Below are 15,206 nucleotides of genomic sequence, written 5' to 3'. Positions count from 1 at the left end.
CTCAACAAAACCTGTTCGTACTGGATGGCTGTAAGTAACCGCCCCCTTTACAGTCGTGGTGAATGAGATGGGAATCTCATTTGTTGTCTCCACTAAGAGGGCGTTTCGGGAATGAAGTAATCTCAAAGAGGGTATGCAATATGGAGAGTTGATACTATACGGTTTGTCGGAGCATTATTTTTAATTAGATATCCTCTTGAAAATTTCAGCATAGCCATTTGATGGTCTTTCTATTCAAATAGCCGAATCCAACGAGTGGTTAGGCGGATCGTTGTCGGGGGGAAATGACAGAGGGGGACTTAAACAGGAAGGAATGGCAGCTAACCTTGCTAAGGAGTGTGCGGTACGGATAGACGTTTCACAATGTAACGTTAAGTGTATCAAACAATTAAATCAGTAGGTGGCTACACTGTAGCCAAGTTGTTTGAGCGCATGTAGTGCACGGTTAGAAAGGTTACATTATATCAGCATCCAGAGTGTAGATTTGCTGCAACGTCACTGCAAAGCAAGCGTTCCCCTTTTTCGTGTGACTATTCGTGGAAAATGATGGTGGCTGTGGCTCTAGAAACACTGCTACTGCTACACTGCTCGAGTAAGGTACACTGCTGCACTGAACAAAACAGAACCAAGGACTTCATATTAGGCCTACCTTTGTATTCACACGCGGGCTAATCCTGTGTTCATATAAGGGTTGGTATGCCACGTGATTCTTCTTAATGTGGACATCAAATTACTAACAGAATAGATGTTCCCCAGACTAAATAATATTAAAGCCCTTTTATCAATTATGTGATAGTGATGATGTCTATTGATGGACTATGTCATAGAATAATTCAGGCCTGGTGTTGTGTTATATGTTGCAGTACTGATCGGTCAGGTCAACTGCAGTCATGGATCATCATCAACTTCATCATCACACACAAGGAAGCATGTCACCATCATATGTGCCAAGGAAGAGGAAGGCTTCACAGCCAAAACAAAAAAGTGGTGTTCCACTACCAGGTAAATGTCACTAAACTGTCACTAGATGATTGACAAATTGTCAGTTTACTGAGCAAACTTTAGAGTATTGATAAATTACATTATGTCCAGATTTGTCTCTGGCCAGTTGCAATTGCAGATGTCTTGAATCATCATTATTATTGTCTGTGGAGTCTCCATTTACGTATTCCATGCAGAATGTCTTGGAAACGCTCCTTCACTAGTGTTTTGTAAGGAACGAGATGAACTAATGAAAATGTGACCATAATCCAACAGTTATCCAGAAGATGCCAGATATGAGTGTGATGAGCATGATTGGTGTTCCACCTAAGGTAAGAATAAATACACAGTAACAGTCTTTTCTTTCAGTTCTACTTGGCCATTATGAGTGTTCCTACCAAAGCATGGGTGCACTATTCCAGTCCTCAACATGAAAACTAAAATAACAACCATCATGATGATCTAGAAGTGATTTAGCATTAAGAACTTCTACATCAACATATGATGGTCCTTAGTGCAGTGTTCACAATAAACCCTGTAAGGTCCTGTAGGACACTGGATCTCTGCTTTACAATTCTGTACTTGAATATTATAGAATGATGACCCCCATGCCCAGGCGACCCAAAAGATGAAAAGATCATATGGCAGAAAAAGGTCAATGGGCCCACTGTGAGTTTCCTTTATTTTAATTGCCCATTTCTGTATATTTTCCTTCCCGTCACTGACTCCTTCCCATCCAATATTCTCAGATCTCCACAAGTTCAAAGTGTATAGGTGATAGAGGCATTTGATCTGGGAAATAGTCTGTGCTTGTGCAGAGTTTTCTCTGTGCATAAGCTGACCAGAGTAGTTGTTGCCATGTGAGTTTGGTGCTGTGTGTCACTGTCTAGGTATGAGGATCTGCAGAATGTCTCTCTGGGTTCTGGTGTGGAGGATTCAACCAGCGAGACGTCCTGCTGCTCCGTGGTGTCTTCCAGCCTGGCTGTAGCCAACGGTGAGCTTCCTCCTCCTCCACCACCCTCTGCCAGACTGCCTCACAGGCTGGTGGCTAAAGACTGCTGGCCCAACCAGGCCCCAGACACAGGCAGAGCCCAGGGCCGGGGTCAGGAACCACACCTGCCCTCCGATTTTGCGATTAAGAAAATACGGAGAGTGGAGGTGGACAACAACAGCACACCTTCTGTTACAAATTTCTCCCAAGAAGTGAGACAGTCAGGTAGTTATGTTGCAACCATCACTTTCTTGTTTTCTGACCCTTTCTCTTATAAACAGGTATTCAAGTTTTAGTTAATGTTGAATGTTTCCTTTGATGCAGTTCCAGTTCCTGTTGGAGGTGGGCATGTTCATAGCCATGTCCATAGCGGTCACTCAGTGGGAGGTGGGCATAGCAATGTCTACAGCGGTCACTTGGTAGGAGGTGGACATGCCCATAGCCATTTTGACAGCAGTCACTTGGTAGGAGGTGGACATGTCCATAGCCATGTCGACAGCGGTCACTTGGTAGGAGGTGGACATGTCCATAGCCATTTTGACAGCGTTCACTTGGTAGGAGGTGGACATGCCCATAGCCATGTTGACAGCGGTCACTCGGTTGGAGGTCGGCATGTCCATAGCCATGTCGACAGCGGTCACTTGGTAGGAGGTGGACATGCCCATAGCCATGTTGACAGCGGTCACTCGGTTGGAGGTCGGCATGTCCATAGCCATGTCGACAGCGGTCACTTGGTTGGAGGTGGACATGTCCAGTGCAATCACTCTATTGGATGTGGACATCTCCAGAGCAGTTACCCTATTGGAGGTGAACTTGTCCAGAGCAGTTACTCTGTTGTAGGTGGACATGTTCATAGAAGTCACTCTATTGGAGGTGTAACTATCCAGAGCAGTCACAGTCACCCAGCAGAGCCTACCGAGGAAGAGAAATCTAAAGTCTTCACCTTCACAACCAAGAAGGAACCCCCAGTCTACCCCCCAGGTGAGAGAACAAAGGATTAGCAAACAAAATATCACCATAGATTCAATCCCTGGCAACACTTTACATTAGTTCATCCTATACCTGTGTAATAACACTGTAATTACTTTAGTAACCATGTTGTATTAACAATATTACGTAATACTTGGGTAATTACATTGTAATGGTAGGTATTGTTCCTTATTCGACTTGTACAATAATAAAAAACTCCACTTCCTGTGTGGAACAGGAAGTCAAGAAGAGAGGTGGCAGCTGATGATCCTGGGCAAAGGGCGAGTCACGTGCCCCAAGTGTAAAAGTGTGAGCAGGAAGACTGTGGATGGACTAAAGAAACATATGGAGAGCTGCCGATTGGTGTGTGTCTGTGCTGTACTCACAATAATAGCCTCCCATGTTGCACTTGCACTTGGTTCAACTGAATCTCAAAAACAAAACTAATGTGTTCTTTGTAGAATCCCTTCACGTGTCAGCAATGCGGGAAACAACTGAAGTCTTCCACGGGAATGAAGTACCACATCATGGCAGACCACAATAACCTGGTAAGGCCATTCTCCCATCTGACGCTGGTTTTGGTGTGTTTCATGTTGACGTTGGTGTTAACTATCTTGTTTTTCCAGCCCTCACCAGATGACATAAATGGCCTGGATGACCAGTCCATGAAGGAAAAATTGAGGAAGGTGCTGAAAAGGATGGGCAAATTAAAATGCTCAAAAGAGGTATGATTCCTTGATGGCGTCTGTATCTGAAATTCCAGTACAGATGTCACATTAACCATTGTTGGTAGTCTCCCTAGGCATTCTGGTTGCCTCTCACATTAACAATGTTCTGACATACAGTACCAGTCAAGAGTTTGGATACACCTACTCATTCCAGGGTTCTTCTTTATCTTTACTATTTTCTACATTGTAGAATAATAGTGAAGACATCAAAACTATGTAATAACACATATGGAATCATTTAGTAACCTAAAGTGTTAAACAAATATATTTTCTATTTTAGATTCTTCAAAGTAGCCACCCTTTGCCTCGATGACAGCTTTGCACTCTCTTGGCATTCTCTCGATCAGCTTCACCTGGAATGCTTTTCCAACAATCTTGAAGGAGTTCCCACATATACTGAGCACTTGTTGGCTACTTTTCCTTCACTCTGCGGTCCAACTCATCCCTAACCATCTCAATTTGGTTGAGGTCGGGTGATTCTGGAGGCCAGGTCATCAGATGCGGCACTCCCATCACTCTCCTTGGTCAAATAGCCCTTACACAGCCTGGAGGTGTGTTTGGTCATTGTCCTGTTGAAAAACAAATGATAGTCCCACTAAGCGCAAACCAGATGTGATGGCATATCACTGCAGAAGGCTGTGGTAGCCATGCTGCTTAAGTGTGCCTTAAATTCTAAATAAATCACAGATAGTGTCATCAGCAAAGCACCGTCACACCTCCTCCTCCATGCTTCATGGTGGGAACCACACATGCGGAGATCATCCGTTCACCTACTCTGCGTCTCACAAAGACACGCCGGTTGTAACCAAAAATCTAAAATTTGTACTCGTCAGACCAAAGGACAGATTTCTGCCAGTCTAATGTCCATTGCTCGTGTTTCTTGGCCCAAGCAAGTCTTCTTCTTATTGGTGTCCTTTAGTGGTGGTTTCTACGCAGCAATTCGACCATGAAAGCCTGATTTACGCAGTATCCTCTGAACAGTTGATGTTGAGATGTGTCTGTTACTTGAACTCTGTGATGCATTTATTTGGACTGCAATTTCTGAGGCTTGTAACTCTACTGAACTTATCCTCTGCATCAGAGGTAACTCTGGGTCTTCCTTTCCTGTGGCGGTCCTCGTGAGAGCCAGTTTCATTATAGCGCTTGATGGTTTTTGCGACTGCACTTTTCCACATTGACTGACCTTTATTTCTTAAAGTAATGATGGACTGTCGTTTCTCTTTGCTTATTGCCATAATATGGACTTGGTCTTTTACCAAAATAGGGTTATCTTCTGTATACAACCCCTACCTTGTCACAACACATTTGATTGGCACAAACGCATTAATTTAACGTTTTAACACGGCACACCTGTTTTAATTGAAATGCATTCCAGGTGACTTCCTCATGAATCTGGTTTAGAGAATGCCAAGTGTGTGCAAAGCTGTCATCAAAGCAAAGTGTGGCTACTTTGAAGAATCCAATATATAACATATATTTTGATTTGACGCTTTTTTTTTGGTTGTCACATGATTCCATATGTGTTATTTCATAGTTTTGATGTCTTCACTTTTATTCTACAATGTAGAAAATAGTGAAAATAAAGAAGAACCCTGGAATGAGTAGGTGTGTCCAAACCTTTGACTGGTGCTGTAGGTCTATGATTTCATAGTCTGCATCGTTGGTACATGGGAACTATAGATGTGTTTCACTCTAAAGGACTGTGTTACATTACAGGGCTGCACTGGTAGTTTCACCAGCATCATGGGTTACCTGTACCACATGAAGAAATGTGGGAAAAAGGAGTCTGAGCTGGAGAAGCTGCTTCTCAACTGCCAACACTGTGGCAAGGTCTACAAGTCCAAGGCAGGCCTGGAGTACCACCTCAAGTCGGAGCACGCACCAGTGAGTTCGCTATATTGCACTGCCTTTACAGCAGGGATCTTCAACTAGATTGAGGGGTGGGGGGGGGGACAAAATTGCAAATCATTTGTAGACCGCAATAATCAGAAACAGATATAATATTTGAATAAAACAATCATTTTAAACCTTGCTTACGTTTGTATATGATCACATCTCTCTATTTTGCGTGGGAATTCTTGGGAACAGATTTCCAAAATTATAATCAATTGGAGCTGATTTCCTGGTGTTTTTACAGAGTTTTATGTCCAACAATCCAGAACTTGGTGGGGTCAAATAAAACCACCCGTGCGCCAAATTCGTCCTGGGAGCTACCAGTTTGGGAATCCTGTTTTACACTATACACTTGTCCACTAACTAATAAGACAGTCTTTCAAGGTTATAATTCACTGGGTGACATTCCATCGCACAACATGCCATTGTGCTCACAATCTGTAGCAGTTACATTCTGGCAACTTCAATGTCACAAATATTTCTGAGTATATCCACCCACTCAATTTCCTAGAGCACCCCATTCCTTGGTCTCTTTTTTCAATTGGTGAAGCTAATTTCTCCTCCTGTCTAAATTACTTGAGCTTCTCTTGAACGGGAGATGATAGACAGCTGTCTCCCTCTCCCCCACAGGTGCCTCAGAATGCAGAGGAGGAGGAGGTGAAGGTCCAGAGAGAGCCCAACCCTGAGAGGACACCCAGCGGCCGGGTCAAACGCATGTCAGCCCAGGTGGCCTTTTTCCACCTACAGGAGATTGCTAACGATGAGCTGGCCAAGGAGTGGCCCAAGAGGAAGGTCATCGGAGACCTTGTCCCAGACGATAAGAAGGTGAGGACACTTCAACACTAAGATGGTCCTAGATCTGTGCTCATGTACTGTATCTGTTCCTGTGGATACGTTGACCTCCAGATTAATCATTATTTTTCTGATGGGTTCCACAGCTGAGATATGCCCGCCCAGGGCTGCCTGCCTTCAGTCAGGAGGTCCTTCGGAAGTGGAAAAACGAAGTGAAGCTGCAAAAAAAAGTGCAGTGCCCAAACCTGGTACGACCCATCGTTTTTTAAATGATCTTTTATCCCATATTGCGTATAGTTGAGATGTTGTTCACTGTACTATACTTGTGTTACATTGGGGGGGAGAAGTATTTGATCCCCTGCTGATTTTGTACGTTTGCCCACTTACAAAGAAATGATCAGTCTATAATTTTAATAGTAGGTTTATTTGAACAGTGAGAGACAAAAAAATCCAGAAAAACGCATTTCAAAAATGTTATGAAATGATTTGCATTTTAATGAGGAAAATGAGTATTTGACCCCTCTGCAAAACATGACTTAGTACTTGGTGGCAAAACCCTTGTTGGCAATCACAGAGGTCAGACGTTTCTTGTAGTTGGCCACCAGGTTTGCGCACATCTCAGGAGGGATTTTGTCCCACTCCTCTTCGCAGATCTTCTCCAAGTCATTAAGGTTTCGAGGCTGACGTTTGGCAACTCGAACCTTCAGCTCCTTCCACAGATTTTCTATGGGATTAAGTTCTGGAGACTGGCTAGGCCACTCCAGGACCTTAATGTGCTTCTTCTTGAGCCACTCCTTTGTTGCCTTGGCCGTGTGTTTTGGGTCATTGTCATGCTGGAATACCCATCCACGACCCATTTTCAATGCCCTGGCTGAAGGAAGGAGGTTCTCACCTAAGATTTGACGGTACCATGGCCCCGTCCATCGTCCCTTTGATGCGGTGAAGTTGTCCTGTCCCCTTAGCAGAAAAACACCCCCAAAGCATAGTGTTTCCACCTCCATGTTTGACGGTGGAGATGGTGTTCTTGGGGTCATAGGCAGCATTCCTCCTCCTCCAAACACGGCAAGTTGAGTTGATGTCAAAGAGCTCCATTTTGGTCTCATCTGACCACAACACTTTCACCCAGTTGTCCTCTGAGTCATTCAGATGTTCATTGGCAAACTTCAGATGGACATGTATATGTTTTCTTGAGCAGGGGGACCTTGCGGGCGCTGCAGGATTTCAGTCCTTCACGGCGTAGTGTGTTACCAATTGTTTTCTTGGTGACTGGTCCCAGCTGCCTTGAGATCATTAACAAGATCCTCCCGTGTAGTTCTGGGCTGATTCCTCACCGTTCTCATGATCATTGCAACTCCACGAGGTGAGATCTTGCATGGAGCCCCAGGCCGAGGGATATTGACAGTTCTTTTGTGTTTCTTCCATTTGCGAATAATCGCAGCAACTGTTGTCACCTTCTCACCAAGCTGCTTGGCGATGGTCTTGTAGCCCATTCCAGCCTTGTGTAGGTCTACAATCTTGTCCCTGACATCCTTGGAGAGCTCTTTGGTCTTGGCCATGGTGGAGAGTTTGGAATCTGATTGATTGATTGCTTCTGTGGACAGGTGTCTTTTTTACAGGTAACAAGCTGCATATAGGAGCACTCCCTTTAAGAGTGTGCTCCTAATCTCAGCTCGTTACCTGTATAAAAGACACCTGGGAGCCAGAAATCTTTCTGATTGAGAGGGGGTCAAATACTTATTTCCATCATTAAAATGCAAGTCAATTTATAACATTTCTGACATGCGTTTTTCTGGATATTTTTGTTGTTATTCTGTCTCTCACTGTTCAAATAAACCTACCATTAAAATTATAGACTGATCCTTTCTTTGTCAGTGGGCAAACGTACAAAATCAGCAGGGGATCAAATACTTTTTTCCCCCACTGTATAATGTGACTAGTAAACTTTCTGGTTTCCCTCAGGGCTGCGGCTCGGTCTACACCAGTGTGTCTGGATTAAAGGCTCACCTTGGGCTCTGTGGAAGGGTATGGAATAGATTTACTCTCACTGTTCTGCTGTCTTTCACTTCCAAGTACTGCAACGTATCCAGAAGACGGAAAGTAATTCAGCTGAAACTGAGTCAATTCTTCAGCATAAAAATCTGATGTATGCACAGGAATTGAATTCATTATTAAGCATCTAATTCAAGCGAATCTTTTCTCTCATTATGCAGGGGGACTTTGAAGCAGGGAAATACAAATGCCTGATCTGTAAGAAAGAGTTCAACTCAGAGAGTGGGGTGAAGTACCACATCAACTCTGTCCACTCCCAGGTCAGAAATGTATTTGTTTTAGACTTTTAACCTCCATGATGACCTACTGTATCATATTAATGTATACTGTTTTGCCATATGAATAAAGTACTGCAAAAATTCATGTTGTAGTGCTTTTTGGTGGCATACTGTACTAATTTCCTTTGTCCTGTGTTTTCTTAGGACTGGTTTGTGGTAACCTCAAAGTCCAAGAAGTTTGATAAGGTCCTGAAGACCAAGCCCAAGGTGCACAGCACTGTGAATGACCCCACTGACCAGCTCCAGCAGCAGACCCTCCATGTCTTCACCCCCATCCTGGAGCCCTGGCAGGACATGCAGATGGGACCCCCACCAGCGGTGCCCGAGTCGGCCCTGCAGGTCAACCCTGAGGCAGCAGAGGGGAAGAGGAGGGGGAAGGGGAGAGGGAAGGAGAAGGACTGCTATGACTTCACTGGCAGTGACCATTCCAGCAGTAGCAGCAGTGGGAGCTCCAGCAGCGGATCAGAGACAGAGGAGCCTGAGGGCCAGAGACACAACGTTGACCAATGGGCACTGCAGAGACCCAGTATCATCGAGACCCACCCTGAAGCCGCCAAGCGACCCAGAAGCAACCTCTAGTTCAGTTTGATCACCTGACTTCAGATCAGGGGTCCGTTCAAGAGGGTGCAACGTTACAGAACGTTCAGATAGAAATGCATTCTGCATTGGTCCTGGGATGTGTAGTCTGTGTTTCAACTGTAACTATGAGATCATCTTAGCCAACTTTTAATGTGTCTTATCATTTTAATAAGATTTCTAACTTTTTTGTTTTCTGACATGTTTACTTAGACTTTATTTAACCCCTATTATCGGTAGGCTTGTGTTCCTCGATAAAGATTGTGCCTAGTGTATGGATTTATTATTTCATACAACTCCTTATTATAACTTAACTGTTATCAGACCTCTTCTTTACAATGCATATTTAACCATAGCATGTGGTGTTAATGTAGTCTGCATTTTATATCATGGATTGTGGTATGTTAACGCAGGATGAATTTGAAATACGGTGGTTGTTGGTTATAGTTGTCCGTGATGTGTTAACGCTGCATTGTTTGTGGATGTACAGTCCAGATGGAAATAGATACATTTGTCATTTTATTTACTCCCTTTGTGCCCCTCTGCTGTATGATTGTATTTTGTTTTTTCTTCTCCTGTTGAGATTTGTCAGTGCGCTTCTGTTTAAGGTTTTGAATAGATGAATCTGTTTTACTTACGTTTGAATAATGAAGCTGCCCTTAATTTTTTTAATGATCCCTAACAAATTGATTGTTAACAATTGGGTTTCCCTATTTGATGGCTTAGAAAATTTTACAAAGACAACCAATGTCTTTCAGATCAAAGATTCTGCTTGCGTCCGTGATTTCTGTAACAGAAACAGGCAAAGTGCATGCACTTTTATATTGACTGAAATGAACTGCTCAGTCTAATCATAGGCACATTCCCATAACCCAACCTTGTGAAAGTTGACAAGCGTGCCATAATTTGTTTTGTCTGGCATTAGACACTGCTTCTTGAGATGAGTTGTGTTCAGTGTTTAATGAACCAACTGTTGTTAGTCAAATGAAAGAGAACACACTTCAATTCACCATTTGTGTACATTTGTATTAATGGTAAAACTATTGTTTCAAGATTAGAAAACTGCGTTATACCTTTTTTTAGAAGTACTGTAATGTACTGCTATTTTTACCTACCAGCAGTGTTAGCTATATCAACAGGTGAAATAAAAATATTTACATAATTCTACTAATTTTCCATTCTCATTTTCCCATTGTCTTACACAGTAAACAAACTGTATTCTACAACAACTGCAGGTGTTAAATTAAAGATAAGTGATGCGCCGCCTGAACCATCTCTGGTTCTATTCACTTCAGTACTTTGGGCTCCACCTGTGGCAGAAATGAGTTTCACAGCCATGCAGAAAGGCAATATATTACTGAACAAAAATGTGAGGTGTTGGTTTCATGAGCTGACAAAAGATCCCAGAAATGTTCCATGTGCACAAAAAGCTTATTTCTCTCAAATTTTGTGCACAATTTTGTTTACATCCCTGTTAGTGAGCATTTCTCCTTTGCCAAGATAATCCATCCACCAGGTGTGACATATCAAGAAGCTGGTTAAACTGCATGATCATTACACAGGTGCAGCTTGTGCTGGGGGCAATAAAATGTGCAGTTTTGTCACACAACACAATGCCACAGATGTCTCAAGTTTTGAGGCAGTGTGCAATTGGCATGCTGATTGCAGGAATGTCAAACAGAGCTGTTGCCAGATAATTTAATGTTCATTTCTCTACCACCAACATCATTTTAGAGAATTTCACAGTACATCCAACTGGTCTCACAACTGCAGACCACGTGTAACCACACCAGCCCAGGATCTTCACACCCGGCTTCTTCACCTGCGGGATCGTTTGAGGAGGGGGGGAGTACTTCTGTCTGTAATAAAGCCCTTTTATGGGGAAAACTAATTCTGATTGGCTGGGCCTGGCTCCGCAGTGGGTTTGCCTATATCCTCCCAGGCCCACCCATGGCTTCGCCCCTGCCCAGTCATGTAAAATCCATAGATAAGGGCCTAATCAAAGTTGCTGTCAGCAGCAAATGGGACTTGAAAGAATGCGTAATCGGTAAATATAATTTGTAAATTATGTGACTGTGGCTCTGTATTCAATCCATCGTAATTTAACCATATTTGTCACGAGCGTGGGAAATCGAACCGGGAGTTAGCGGATAGGCGCGAGTCAACTGGGGAACGATAACACTGGACACTTCCTACAAAAACTTGCTGTAGCAAGGGTGTAAGTATCATTTTTTTGTTATACCATAAAAATCCATTGTTAGCTATAAGTGTAAATGTTTCAGTTTTTACGACTGATAATGTTATTCAATTTATCGATTGTGAATCAATCAATCAGGCGATGCAAATCAGTCAGTGCCCCTTGCTTCCACATGGAGGTACGCTAGCTAACTACATACATTTGCCCTCAGGTCACCTGCCAAAGATGGGTGATGTGAACTAGCCAATAGCCACAGTTAGTAAGCAACCCAGCTAGCAATGAGGAATCGGCTCAGAAGCGTTCCTCTTCCGGGAGTCCGGAACTGATTGAATCCGGCCGGAATCGGGTGTTGGACTCGGCCCGGAATCAAAATGAATGACTGCCCAGAATCGGCCCCAGAATTATGCATACAAATTATACCCATCCACCAAAAAAAAATTATGTCGGAGGAAACACCGTACAACTGGCACGAGTATCGAACTAGCATATGTAGCAACATGTAGTGTCTTAGACTGCTGCACCACTCGGGAGGCTCCATCCACAAAGTTTTAATTGCTTATCAATGCACAAAGTATCAAAATACAAAAATACAACTTAAACAGGACTCTTAAAGAATTTAAATGTTAATTGTATTTTTTGATCACAGAAACAATGAGAAAATATGGAAAAATAAATAAATAACTAAGTGTTAATTATATAAAGCAGCCCATGTAATCATTTGCCAGAGAGTAGCCCCAATCAGCCCGAGATCCAAGTAATACTTTTGGGCCAGATAACTCACACCGGAATCGGCCGAGCTCAATCCCCGCCTTCTAGCCATAAGTAATACTGCCTAAGGCCACATGACATCGGCCAAGTCTGACTTTCAGCCGACTGCCCCGACTCTCACCCGGAATCTGCCAAGAACCACTGTGCTAGTTGGGAAGCTTATTATCCAATCTGCATTGCACAGTCATGTTGTGAAATGTACAAATGATCTATCCACTGTCCCATGTTTCAATTGGTGAAGTCCGACTCACACACACACACACACTCTCTCTCAAGTATGCAGTAGGACTGTATGCCTGTGACAGAGAGTTGCACAGGCTGTTGCGGCTGCCTCACCAAAAAGAGTTGCTCAGTGACGTTGTCTAGGCTTTCTGTGATAAAGAAGAGGTGCTCTGTAAGGTTGTCTAGGCAGTTAATGGCAACCATTGCCCAGAAGTTGAGCAAACAGGGTAGCGACTCCGAGGCCATGGGGGTACCCAACCAAATCAAACATTGTCTTCACATTTAAAACAATCAATTGGATCAATTATTTATTTATTAACTAACTAAATAATCACACAGAAGTACATATACGGACACAGGATAGGTTATACATTGGTTACTTTCATGATACAATGAAAAGCCCCTAGTGGAATAAACCGATATGATGGCTTGTTACACCAAATGAAAAGGGAGGGGCAGGTAAGAAAGAGCGGGAGAAAAGACAAAGGACTCCACTATCGTACACACAGCTAATAACTATGCTCATGGAAATGCTAATACTTTGCACATGAACAGCTGCTCATTCGAAAATAATTACAATTTACATATTTACGTGTGTCTGTCTTTGCTGTCTCTCTGTTGAAAACACTCAATCCGTCTGGGGAGTAATTCGACAGAAAGTCTTTGGTTTGTCCACCAGAGATCAAAGTCTTTCGTAGTTTCTGTCTGTTATAATGGATACGTCAGGTGTACCAATGGTCGTTCGAGAGGGAAGTGTTCTCCTCTCGTCCTCAGGCGAGTTTACTAAACTATTTCACATATAAAGGATACCCTGGTGATTAGAATGTTGGACTAGTAACCGAAAGGTTGCAAGTTCGAATCCCCGAGCTGACAAGGTACAAATCTGTCATTCTGCCCCTGAACAGACAGTTAACCCACTGTTCCTAGGCCATCATTGAAAATAAGAATTTGTTCTTAACTGACTTGCCTAGTTAAATAAAGGTTAAAAAAAATGTTTTAAATACAGCTGCAGACTGTGAATGTGTAGTCTTCTTAACCAGCTCCATGCTCTCTGGTCTATAGAGTCGTAGCCATTTCAACGTGGGGACTACCGTCCCTGCGTTTTCCTGACTAAATGTACATTTTGTCATGAGTGCTATTTAAGCTATGCTCTTTAAGCACTCAGGGGAAAAGGGGCGTTCCCTTCTTTTTTCGTAATGTCTGTGTTCATGTGGGCGTGGCTGACTTGGTTAAAAATCTTCATATGAAAAACAATTATGTCATTTAGAAGGCTAACGTCACATTACATATCATATCAGTTCCCAACATTTGGGTGTGACCCTGATCACTGGGAAATATACACATTCAGAGATACAGTTATGTTGTTATACTGTCCTTCATGGGATCCCAAAACACAACTGATCTGACAATTGTTCTTTAAACCACTCAAGCTGTTTGGACGAAGGGAAATATTGTTTCATTCCCAAATCTGTTGATGTTCGAGATTTTGGCGGGAGGACTTCCTTTGTTCTACAGAGGTTTCTTTCCCTCAATATTGCATGACAAGGAAGAGAAAGTTTCTTTAAGGTATTTACGACCTTCATAAAACGGCCAACTTCACCCCTCTTCCCCTCTGTGGTGGAGAGAGGGTTCTGTAGAGCAGACCAACTGTAATCTGATCCTGGTGGAGGTGATATGATCTTTCACTAGTCTCTCAGAGCACTTCATGATGACAGAAGTGAGTGCTACGGGGCGATAGTCATTTAGTTCAGTTACCTTTAACTTCTTGGGTACAGGAACAATGGTGACCATCTTGAAGCATGTCGAGGCAGCAGACTGGGATAGGGAGAGATTGAATATGTCCGTAAACACACCAGCCAGCTGGTCTGCGCATGCTCTGAGGAGGCGGCTAGGGATGCCGTGTGGACCGGCAGCCTTGCGAGGGTTACCCAAGTCTTACCCACATTGGCCATGGAGAAGGAGAGCCCACAGTCCTTGGTAGTGGGCCGCGTCGGTGGCACTGTATTATCCTCAAAGTGGGCAAAGAAGGTGTTTAGTTTGTCTGGAAGCAAGATGTCTGTGTCCATGACGTGGCTGGTTTTCCTTTTGTAGTACATGATTGACTGTAGACCCTGCCACATACGTCTTGTGTCTGAGCTGTTGAATTGCAACTCCACTTTGTCTCTATACTCACATTGTGCTTGTTTGATTGCCTTGCGGAGGGAATAAGTATACTGTTTGTATTCAGCCATATTCCCAGTCTCCTTTCCATGGTTAAATGCGATGGTTCGCGCTTTCAGTTTTGTGCGAATGCCACAATCTATCCACGGTTTCTGGTTAGGGTAGGTTTTCATAGTCACAGTGGGTACAACATATCCTATACACTTCCTTATAAACTCACTCACCGAATCAGCGTATACGTCAATATTATTCTCTGAGGCTACCCGGAACATTTCCCAGTCAGCGTGATCAAAACCATCTTGAAGCATGGATTCCGATTGGTCAGACCAGCATTGAATAGTCCTTAGAATGGGTACATCCTGTTTGAGGTTCTGCCTATAGGAAGGGAGGAGCAAAATGGAGTCGTGGTCAGATTTGCCGAAAGAGGGTGGGGGGGGGCCTTGTATGCATCGCGGAAGTTAGAGTAACAGTGGTCCGGGGTATTTCCAGCACGAGTACTGATAGAATTTAGGTAGCCTTGTTCTCAAATTTGCTTTGTTAAATTCTAGGGCAGGTGTACAAAAGGACTTGAGTTCCTGTATATTGTTACAGTTACACCATGA

General features: G+C 43.3%; 1 protein-coding gene across 6 annotated transcripts in view; it reads left to right on the top strand.

Moving 5' to 3' along the window:
• Positions 1-10,424, top strand: part of LOC115174761 (uncharacterized) — a 47,595-nt gene extending 37,171 nt beyond the window's left edge. Inside the window, exons 1-15 of one of the 6 annotated variants that reach the window (XM_029733599.1) lie at positions 37-131; positions 864-1,002; positions 1,258-1,313; positions 1,577-1,650; positions 1,872-2,197; positions 2,297-2,953; positions 3,180-3,304; positions 3,403-3,489; positions 3,568-3,666; positions 5,386-5,553; positions 6,193-6,387; positions 6,501-6,602; positions 8,314-8,376; positions 8,565-8,663; positions 8,826-10,424. In XM_029733599.1, the coding sequence (XP_029589459.1) occupies positions 891-1,002; positions 1,258-1,313; positions 1,577-1,650; positions 1,872-2,197; positions 2,297-2,953; positions 3,180-3,304; positions 3,403-3,489; positions 3,568-3,666; positions 5,386-5,553; positions 6,193-6,387; positions 6,501-6,602; positions 8,314-8,376; positions 8,565-8,663; positions 8,826-9,260 (2,598 nt within the window). In that variant the 5' untranslated portion in view covers positions 37-131; positions 864-890 and the 3' untranslated portion in view covers positions 9,261-10,424. Of the gene's footprint in view, positions 1-36; positions 691-863; positions 1,003-1,254; positions 1,314-1,576; positions 1,651-1,871; positions 2,198-2,296; positions 2,954-3,179; positions 3,305-3,402; positions 3,490-3,567; positions 3,667-5,385; positions 5,554-6,192; positions 6,388-6,500; positions 6,603-8,313; positions 8,377-8,564; positions 8,664-8,825 lie in introns of those variants that run through there. The other 5 variants (XM_029733600.1, XM_029733598.1, XM_029733597.1 and 2 more) reach the window with 5 other exon arrangements.
• The last annotated feature ends 4,782 nt before the right edge of the window (positions 10,425-15,206 follow it).

The sequence above is a fragment of the Salmo trutta genome, chromosome 35 (assembly GCF_901001165.1).
Source record: "Salmo trutta chromosome 35, fSalTru1.1, whole genome shotgun sequence".
In the NCBI taxonomy this organism is placed as follows: Eukaryota; Metazoa; Chordata; class Actinopteri; order Salmoniformes; family Salmonidae; genus Salmo; species Salmo trutta.
The sequence above is the reverse complement of the archived record's forward strand: the minus strand, read 5'-3'. Positions and strand labels throughout refer to the sequence as shown.